This window comes from Ylistrum balloti, unplaced genomic scaffold (assembly GCF_031769215.1).
Source record: "Ylistrum balloti isolate Yb309-2 unplaced genomic scaffold, AGI_CSIRO_Ybal_v1 Utg370728, whole genome shotgun sequence".
NCBI classification, from domain to species: Eukaryota; Metazoa; Mollusca; class Bivalvia; order Pectinida; family Pectinidae; genus Ylistrum; species Ylistrum balloti.
Window position 1 is genome coordinate 471,281 of NW_026782431.1, and position 11,528 is coordinate 482,808.

Genomic DNA, 11,528 nt, shown 5'->3' on the forward strand with positions numbered 1-11,528 from the left:
AGTTTTCAGAATACAGAACTATGTGACATGGTACGTAAGTGTTGGTTTATAAAGTGGCATATCTTCAACATTTTATCATATTCAGATAAAGTTCTTTAATGTTACATAGTTAAGAGTTTAAACTTAAGCGATTAAACATAAAAGGTCCTCATATATAATGTCGGAAACATTCCCCCAATGATGTCACGTATTATGCTGAAGTGATACCATATTTTTCATATTGAATACTTAGGAATATTCGTTCCGCATGTCAAAAGAGACATCCGCATGTCACATATTGTTACTAGTCTACCGTCCATTTATTTTGAATTTACTGACAAGATCTTGTAAAAAGAAAGTGTAACGTTGCTTGTATCCATGATGTCTGAAGGTAAGACTCTCACACTGGCATAACAAAGCAAATGTATTCAGTATATGTTTATCAGTTTACATCAAATAGAAAAAAATGTACAGAAATAATTCAGAGCCTTTGGGTATGGTTTTAATGGTAGTTTAGCACATACAGAATAATATCTTAACACGGATATTTCGTCCTTACAGAACTCTTAAGTAATGACAGGGGTCAACATAGAAGTCTGGAACGAAAATTAGAAACTCGAATGTGACTGAACAAAAGGAAAATACAGAAATTTATATGACCAATGTTTAAACATCTTTTAATTTAACAATTTTTGTATACCAGTAACGCTTGCTAAACGTGTATAGACTGGACTGTCCTATGAAGAAGTAATGTGCCGTGTCATAGTTATAAGCTCTGCTTCCTAAGAGCCTAGATCACCCAGTTTTGTTTTGGAACCCATGTCAGTATCACACAAACATCGACTATCATATAAAGTAATATTTGATGAGATGTCATTTCAGTATCACACACACATCGACTGTCACATAAAGTAATATTTGATGAGATGTCATTTCAGTATCACACACACATCGACTGTCACATAAAGTAGTATTTGATGAGATGTCATTTCAGTATCACACACACATCGACTGTCACATAAAGTAATATTTGATGAGATGTCATTTCAGTATCACACACACATCGACTGTCACATAAAGTAATATTTGATGAGATTTCATTTCAGTATCACACACACATCGACTGTCACATAAAGTAATATTTGATGAGATTTCATTACAGTATCACACAAACATCGACTGTCACATAAAGTAATATTTGATGAGATTTCATTACAGTATCACACAAACATCGACTGTCACATAAAGTAATATTTGATGAGATTTCATTACAGTATCACACAAACATCGACTGTCACATAAAGTAATATTTGACGAGATTTCATTACAGTATCACACAAACATCGACTGTCACATAAAGTAATATTTGATGAGATTTCATTACAGTATCACACAAACATCGACTGCCACATATAGTAATATTTGATGAGATGTCATTTCAGTATCACACAAACATCGACTGCCACATAAAGTAATATTTGATGAGATTTCATTACAGTATCACACAAACATCGACTGCCACATATAGTAATATTTGATGAGATGTCATTTCAGTATCACACAAACATCGACTGCCACATAAAGTAATATTTGATGGCGATGTTTGCTTTGCTTACTTTGGCAATGTTATAGCTAATTTGCAACAAAAATATTTTCTGTGGTCATCGTTTCGTTGATGTAATTTGTGATTTTCGATACTGTTAATTTTTTTTAGAAATGCATATCTGATAATTAAGTACACAAAACATATGTTATTTCTTCTCATCAGATATTACGAATTTGTTACTTTAATAAATGCAATATTCGACAACATAAGATAACATATGCTAATACAAATAGTGTGCATCATACAATATATTCTGGCGCTAATCATTTATCACAGGCTCGAAATAAGGATGACTAGACCTGTGAGCGCAAACCCAACCCTTCCACGAGTATTTGCCATCTTATCTAGACCAATAAACAATTATTTGTTTAACACTGTATTGAGATAAAAAGCCACTCCTCCTAATATTGATAATCCTCACATATCTCAAATTTCATGTTTGTTTTCTATAAACATATCTTATACCTGTCTATGTTACGTGTGGGAATGTGTGACAAGTTCCCTGTGTGTTAATAGATTGGGGTGTTGATATAACAATATGCCCTTAAATGATTGTGTCGGGAGGGAGGATCTTGGGAGGAGGTCGCAAAGGTCTAGCCTGCACCTTCTCTGCTCTGGCATTAAAAGGGGTTAATTTACTAACAGCGCCCATAACACAGAATGAAACTGACACATTCCACATCGGTAAAACAAGTATCGGACCAAGTTTATCGGTATCAAAACAACGCTTAAAAGTGTAAAGTAACACATTAAAACCACTGGCTATCACCAGTCCGGACGTACAGAGATCTATTGCAATATGAAGGTACTTTGCATTCTTTTCGCAATATTGGTGGCAGTGGATGGCCATGGACGATTGTGGGAACCACCTTCACGTTCCACAATGTTCCGACGTGGGTACAACACCCCACCAAACTACAACGACAATCAACTTAATTGTGGTGGCTTTGCGGTAAGATATAAATTAAGGTTGTTTTCTTCTTTTCTTAATGTAGTAACCTGTGGCGACTCTGTGGTAAGGTATTTGTGTGGTTGATTTTTTGTTTGTTTTTGTCTTTTGTTGTTGTTGTTGTTGCTGTTAGTGTTACGAATTGCTTTTAGTTAGTTGAAGTAACATTCTTATATAATTTGCACTCATTTCTTGTAGAACGTATCTATTTTCATTCTTTAAAAAATGGTGAATGAAAAACAACATCCATATAGAGATTAAACGAAATATATCATATTGACTCACAAATCAATGTTAGCTTGTTTTCATTGCCCTTACTTCGAGGAGTTACCTATACAGGTACTTTTTAATCCAAGGTTTTAGGAAATCCCGATGTAGGGTACGGAATTTTTGAGCATCTTAAGTAAATCTATCTACATGTCCATGTTTATAGACTCGTCCTTGCGATACACTGATCTTTGATATACAAGTACTAACGCAAACACTCTCCAATATAATTTATCTTTTGTAAACACTGCTGGAACGCTGGTGGTAAGCTGCTTTCTCTCTCTCCCTCTCTCTGATAATAACAGGCATTGCGTGTTGAGTATATTTTCCTGTCTACCGTTACCATTATAGTTATATATTTACATCCTGTAATGTGACCATATGCTGTTTGTTAAAACATTTACTCATGATAGAAATATTGAAACAATTATAGCATTTAAATCGACGTTAAGTGGTAACTCTTTAATTACTTTTTACAGCTTTAAAAACATATATGATTTTACTTACTTCTTCTCAACAGTCAAAAACTAACTTAAATTTGATTCAAATAAAAATGTCGGCCTGAAAATCTCCGTTTTATTTATTTTTGTATTTATTTTCACACATTTTTCATTTTGCAGAATATTTTATCAATATTGAAATTAAGAAAAACAATTTACTGGAGAACATCGTAAATTCATTGTGGTACTATATCAGCGTTTGACATCTTAGCGATAAACTAGTCTGTACATAGAAACTCACAGTCATTAGATTCCCCTTTACACTTTGAAGGAGGTTTTCAATACAAAGCTGATGCATAAATTAAAGTATGAAAATAAAGCAAGCAGTTGTCGATTTAACTCATTTATAATGAAGTCGTACCTCTCTTGAACATTACATTTATTCTACATTATTTTGGGAGATTCCATTGTAACTTTTCTGTTTAATTTGTGTGCTCCCTTCAGTCGTTTTGATTTCTCTTGAGTCCTATTGTCTTATTACAGCTATTCCAATTGCTTCTCCACGGTTGTTCTTGTCGTCTTACCATAATTATTTTTATCCAGACGGTTCCTTTTTTGTGTTGCTGTTTATTGTAGCGATTTGGTATTGCCATTTTATAAAGGCATGCCTACTGTAAATATTCTACACCTTACCAACGTGTATTGAGTATTTGAACCTATCTAAAGCTAATATTGATTTAATGTGAAGATAGAAAACAGATCACCTCTCCGCGCTCATCGTTCATTTGATGTTTTAGTTGTTTTTGTGTTTGTGTGTATTATATTTTCTATTTTGGTCGTGTATCGTGCTCTGATGACGCTGATGCTTTTGTAATTTTCTTTCATGTTTTGATGACAATTGTTTATGTACGGACCATATCAATTTTTGTCTAAATAAAAAGGATTAAACAAAAGACATCTTGAAAATTGAATATCAAAATATTGATGTAGAATTAGATACAAGAATGTTTCATAATTTTAACTTTCAGAAAATTCCAAAGAACAAGTACATGTGTACTCTAAATCAGAGACTATTGACAATGACAGGAGACTTTTATATTAAGGGTATATTATCCTCGACATGTGTCAAACGAATGCAAGACAACGAATAAATGAAACATGCAATGATCTGTATTTGTAAACACGATGATAACACATTTGAGAGGTTTATATTAAAACCATGCGTTAATGTGTCAATTAATCGCAATTTCTAGCGAGATAATTCTGACACAACCATGAGCAATGTAATAAAATTGAAACTAACACAAGAAATATGCATTTCATTCATACAAAAAATATATCAAACATGGTATACAGACATATTGATGACAGTTTAGATATTGTATTCAAGGACATTTGTTATAACGTCTTATCAATAAATGTGAAGTATCTCACTGGTGATGGTATAGAGGTGTGTTTCCAGTGTGTTGTATAAACAGGCGTATAAATAAACTATCAACTATCAAAGTGCACAATACATCCAAACTGGCATGTAAACAATGTCATTTGCCTCCCAGTTTGGTCCTACGTGGATTATTCTTAATGGAAGTCCCGCATCTGTGTTATATTTAGTAAGTTAATAATCTAAACACTGCAAAAAAGTAACTTTATCATCATAAATTACCGTTAGCATATGTCCTCCCATTCTATATAAGACAGCGTGGCTGCTTTGCCTGTTAAGTAATTCTAAACACTTCAATAGTCAAACGAATTTACATACAAATAATGATTTTTAAGAACATATCAATCATATTGTAATAAATTGGTATTGTGTCTCCCTAACCAAACCATGTATACAATGAATTTTGTTTTTTGTTTTTGTTTTTGTTTTTGTTTTTTTTTGGGGGGGGGGCGTTGAAGAGGGTAATGGGAACTATTTGTCATATACTGCTGCATTAATTGACACCGGGAGGGTACCTTGCTGATAGCTTATCCAGGTCAATGGGGTTGTCACGGATTCAGTGCTATTCTTACATACACTTACTAATTACGTGCGTGGTAGGGGGATGTCTGGTCGGGGTTCAGGGAGATAGGCGAGTACCTCTGTGGAGAACAGGCGTTGTTGTGATATTCTATAGTTTATATATTTCGATTCGTGGCATGGTGCACACTTTAATATGCAATATATTTTCGTTTGAAATTTTCCATTGAAAAGAAGGCACTAGCACCTTCTCTAGTATTTGTCATTTATTTCAACCAATGTCGATTTTCCCAGTGGCCTTATTTGTATGCATATCAACAATGTCGACTTTCGGCTTCACTACCGAACCCTAGAAGGACGAAACAGCTGTGTGATCCAGTTGTGTTTTCATTATTTAGTCCTACTGTATTTAACGCATGCTATTCATCTGTCTAGCATGCTGTTATACAAAAAATGTAAACAAGTGATTTAACTTGCCTTATATTCTTTTATTTACGTTTGCTATTAAAGACTCTTACCAAGAAGAAAGACATTCATAGTTCCGCAAATGCCATCTTTCCCACGACTATCATGACGTTGTTGTTGTGATCATAGAAAAGAGTACGATAGGCGGTCAAACAAATGGGTGTGCCATCAGACGCAGCACGCTGTCGGTATTGAATAACATTTTTTAGTTTAAATTGAATAAGTTTTTGCTATTAACACTGATCTTCAAGCTAATATACAATAATAGAACTTATTATTTACGTAAACATATGATAATTCATATTAATTTTCAACAACAATTGCATGGTAACTGTTTTGTCATATATTAGATTAATTTCCAATAGCGACCATTGGGCTCTATGTCAATAACGGTATAGTGATATTTTAGTGTTGCTCTTGTAGAAATGAACTCGTGCTAATCACTATCCTGAAGTAGAAGCATCTCTTTACTCAAACAGAAGATAATAATTATCATAATAATGATATTCAATAATTATATAGTGCTCTATACTAATAAAAATGTCAGCTCTAAAGCGCCTCACAAGACATGATTTAAAAACTTATCTCTACTAGAAAAATATACAAAACACATCACATATACATCTATGATAATACAAATAAGTATTGAGAAGATTAAAATAGTAGTGTAAAATAATTAAAGCACAGTTAAAACACTATTTACACTGCCAATGCACGTTTGAAGAGATGCGTATTCAGTCTGGATTTGAATACATATTTACGCAAGGTAGATCATTCCACTTCCACAACCAGGAAGTGAATATACAAATTACTGATAAAACGGTTTCATACCATGCTACTGTTCTTTTTAAACCACTGCTTGTCAATAGCTATTCAGCATAAACGAGGGACAGATTGCTAAAAATGGTATCTCACCGAAGTCCTTATTTGTAAGAGGATTTTTAGGCAAAAGAAATGAGAAAAACGCAAACAACAGAAATGAAAACGGAAAGAAAGAAAACAAGCCAACCGATGAAGAAGAATGAACTATGAAATAAGTACATTTTGGTGTTTCTGTTTAGCCTTTGTAGAATATTCATCACCACTATAATATATTGACTATTTGACCTGAATATTTGATAAACATAATGTTGATACGATACAGTACTTAACATATCTCAATATCTATGTGATATGTACTTAAGACCAGAAAAAGTATGCTATACCTTAAAGAACATCGCAATTTCCTCATAATAAGCTCGTGGAATAATTCATTTTGTTTTCGAGATGAAATCAGTTGCCTATTGCGAAATAGTCATGATCAGACAAACGTTATCATTATTATACTTGTTTTTGATGTCATACTATAATGTCGTCATTTCATTGTGATGTTCATAATAGCAAAATATCCTACATGGCTACTCTTTATTGGGCATGTGTATTCCACATACGCAGAGGCGGAAGAAAAAATAACCTTAAAGAAACGACTTCTAGAAAAGATTCTTCCTTTGCCAAGAATTAAACCCTTTTTATGAGTCTCGATGCTCGGTAACTATGATTTTGCGTGAAACACATTAACATGCTAATCCTATAATCCCGTAGCATGCCGATAAGAGTCATCACATAATTTGACTCAGCAATTTATTCTAGTCTGTCAGTCATTGGGCCTTCCGTATACACCTTAGCGTTACCAAGGCGACAATGATTTCGTCATTTGTATTTCAATGCACTGAAGTATTATTGTGTTCAATTCGCCTGCCAAAAACACTGGTGACAAATGTTGTTGTGCACAATCATAGTCACCAGTTTATCGAGATGTGTCCGTTAGATAACATAGACCATGTGTTCATCAGCATTCCATGTCGGCGGTGACGTTACTCAAACATATGAATTGAGGAAGAGATGCTCTGACTCATCATTTATTGTTAGTTTATAACACACAAAAAGAATATGTACACATAGTAATCTGAGTGCTTCCAGAACAAAATATACGTTATAGCTTTTGATTTTTTGTGTTCATTTTGATTTGTTGAATTTTACGGCAAAATTGAAGGTTTCGTACGCGACACCTTGTGACGAAGACAAAAGAGAGAATTTGATAATTCATGTTTTTATCAAACGAATCATTGTAATCATGAAAAGGAGCATATCCGCCTGTGATTGGTCAGGAATTTTTCTTCTGGAACCAATCAAATTACTTTTGCTTGTGCTTTTAATTTTGCCATGACATTTCCAGGGGATACAGAGTATGAAAGTGATTGTAGTCCCTGGACTGTGGAGGATGTAACGATTGTAACCCCTGGAGTATACTGGACTTGTTTCATACTCGTATCGATCTCATCGCAACACTGAAACTTCCTCAATTATAAGGATTTAGAGTCGTTGATCGCTCTGACACTTTCCCCCTTCTAGTATTCGATGAAATCACTCATTACTCGTATTCAATGATAATTTTCATTGAATACAATTTATGTTGACTTTTTCTATTGAGAAAAATAACTTAATGTAGAACTTTGATGAAGTAAACAAAATGAAAGATTAGCTTTATCATAACATTGCTGTATTATAGTAGATAACATCCTCCAGCGGAGGTAGATAAAGACATGAAAACGTTGAGGTGTTCCAAGATATATTTATTAACCAATACAATGAAAACAAACCAGCGCACCAATAGATACAAAGCATATAGTTCGTTGAAGAATCCACATCAAGTGACAGGGTAACCTGTGTTACCTATGCGAAGGAAATTCTAAGGAAAGCAGATATTTTATATATGGTCTAGTAAGCTTTTTACATACTTCAAAAACAAACTAGGGGAAAATATGAACAAAAGAAATATTTACACGGAGACCCCTGAAAAAGTACAAGGGGAATAAGACAAGGTGTTCTGGGAAAATAAGCATTTTCTACTTCATCTACGACATCCGCCATGTACATCTCGGTCATTTCAAGTAAGTAATGTCATGTTCTGAAATGGGAACTACATATACAACAAAGGAACCAGCAGACAAACTAACGAGCATGTTTCATATCGACCGAGGTTGTGGATATTAATTGTTCCTCAAGCATTGGATGTCAGTTTACCACCGTTATAGTTTGGTTCGTACTGTGTATATCATTTTTAAGTTTCCACACCTGTGGCAGAAAAAGTTGATCCTCCTAATTCATTGCAATGGTCTGTCTCCGGTCTAGATATTCATGCAGCCATTTGATCAAGTCAGATGCGTGTCGAATATATATTCTGTGTTTACAGTTACTCGTAATTATAAAAATGTCTCGATAACTTCTCCCATAATACAGGAATCAATTCGCTTGCATTGTAGACACAGTGGGGTTATCCGAACAAAGGAAAATGTGGCATATGTGGGGATCCGTACAACGGTGCTCGTCGAAACGAGGCTGGAGGAAAATATGCCACCGGACTGATAACCCGGAAGTATTTGGAGGGTCAGACCGTTGAACTTGACGTAGAAGTAACTGCCAATCATTTGGGCTGGTTCGAATTTCGTGTTTGCCCTAACAACAATGTGAAAAAAGCCGCAACACAGGAGTGTCTGGACCAGCACGTACTACAGTTGGCCGACGGAAGTGGAACAAAGTAAGTATATAAAACTGGATACATCCAGTTGATGGCTCTAGCTTATCCAGCTTCAGTATAAATGTGATATACCTACGTTCAAGAAAAAACTTAATAGGAAACAACTCACTGCTAATTCATCGCTTAAAAATCCTAGAGTAATCTTTCATCATAATTAATTACAATGTGTGTGTTATATTTTTCTCTTATGTATATTTGATAATCATACTGAGCATAGACCTAAAATCAATTCTCATTACAGTAATATATTAGAATGAGAATTTTTTTCAGAAATATCATTTTCAAATATTACATGATAAAAAATAACATTTCTTCAAATATTTTTTGATCGATTTCAAAATAAACCCCTTATCTCCCAGAAATTTTTAATGAAACTAAAGAAAATCTGACATTTTGCTTCAACATGAATTTTAACCCCTTTCGAGTCAACGTTTTGGTAAGCAACCAATTTTATACTTAGAAACACGAGAATACAGTCTTTTAAAATTTTTTGACAAAAATCACTACCGAACTAAAATAATTCAACTTAAGCAAAATATGATCAAAAGGAAGACTTACACAGAGACTCCAGCAAAAAGTACAAGGCGAATAAGATCAGGTGTTCCGGAAGACTAAGCGTCTTCTGTTTGATAGACGACACTCGCCGTGTAAACCTTGGTGAATATACGTAAATAATGGAACGTGTTATCAAACGAGAACAATATATATAACAACGGAACCAACAGACAAACGAACGAACATCAAACACTTCCGTTTACATATCGTATAAGGAAAAAAAATTCCCTATGAAATCATTACGACATCCCTAAAACTTACCCACGATCTTCATCAATCTGCCTCTGTTGAAACCATTTGTCTGTCACTTGTCTAAATCTTGCTGGACAGCCATGACGTTGAGAACAATTCCTTGACTAACGAATCAATTTCGACATGTAAAACGCCATAGATTGGGGCTTCAGAGATATAGCTGTCCAGAAATGAACAATTTACAATAAGGAAAATAAGAAAATTGATACAGATGGGTAAAAATGTATTAGTTTAGTATCATTAACTCCTTATGTATTGTATCTGATATACAATGTTCATTATTTGCCTTTTACAGATATTACATCACTAGCGCTGTGGGTCACTACACAATGAAATACAAACTTCCAGCTGGACTGACCTGCACACAATGTGTCCTACAGTGGAAATGGCACGTCGGTAAGGGAGGCAACTACATACTTGGCATATCTAACTTTGAAAAGTTATATCTGTAAAGACCAATACACGGAGCAAATTATAAATATATGTTATTCAATGAATAAAAATTCAATCGATAGGGCATGTTGATATTGTGGGGGATATTGCAGAACCTGTATCTGGTTGCTAAGCAAGCAAACGTAATATTATTTTCTTCTAATTATTATCATTATTCTTGTTATTCTCCTGATATAAACAGTGCTGGTTGTTATTTCAGGAAACAGTTGGGGGACGGACCCCGACGGACGAAGTGGGATTGGATATGGTCCCCAAGAGGAGTTTTATGGATGTTCCGACGTCGCAATACAGACTAGAAGTGACTCGTCTTCCGCGTTGAAACCAGTGGTCACATCAGTGCAACCTACCACTCCAAAACCCACTACTACCACTCCAAAACCCACTACTACCACTCCAAAACCCACCACCACCACCACTCCAAAACCCACTACTACCACTCCAAAACCCACTACTACCACTCCAAAACCCACTACTACTACCACTCCAAAACCCACTACTACCACTCCAAAACCCACAACTACTACCATTCCAAAACCGACATCCACAAAGCACGCAGCGGAAACTACCACTACAGAGAAAACAATTAGTAAAGGAGAGGCGATTGCCCAGAGCAGTAAGTGCACAGTAGGTGTATCGCTTGTATACTCCTCAGTCCCCGGCATGTTACACTGGTGTCGGGTGAATTGTGCTGCAGGATATTGTCCCAAGTCCCACTGCACGTGCTTGTAGCTCAGCGGTCGATTTCTTTATGTCAAGGGTGAATTACATTTCAAACTTTTACAGATCTGCATCAGTAACAAGCTCATTACATTGGGCATTTCACTTTTGATACAGTATCCATGTATTTATCACTATAAGAGTCTTTTTCTATATTAACCATTTAGGTCAGAATGCAGACGATATTTCAGTTTTACACACACACGAAGTATTTGACGAAAAAACCTGATATTATCAATGATATTTCCATCTGCCTACCAAATATAATGTCCATAATTTGTCAGACGCAATACTTGTTTGCCTAAAAA

General features: G+C 34.9%; 1 protein-coding gene across 1 annotated transcript; it reads left to right on the top strand.

The window, feature by feature from the left end:
• Positions 1-2,133: 2,133 nt before the first annotated feature.
• Positions 2,134-11,232, top strand: LOC132557801 (uncharacterized). The gene is made up of 5 exons (XM_060222330.1): positions 2,134-2,214; positions 2,358-2,537; positions 8,969-9,243; positions 10,346-10,446; positions 10,703-11,232. The coding sequence occupies exons 1-5, from the start codon at positions 2,134-2,136 to the stop codon at positions 11,230-11,232; spliced, it is 1,167 nt and encodes a 388-aa protein (XP_060078313.1).
• The last annotated feature ends 296 nt before the right edge of the window (positions 11,233-11,528 follow it).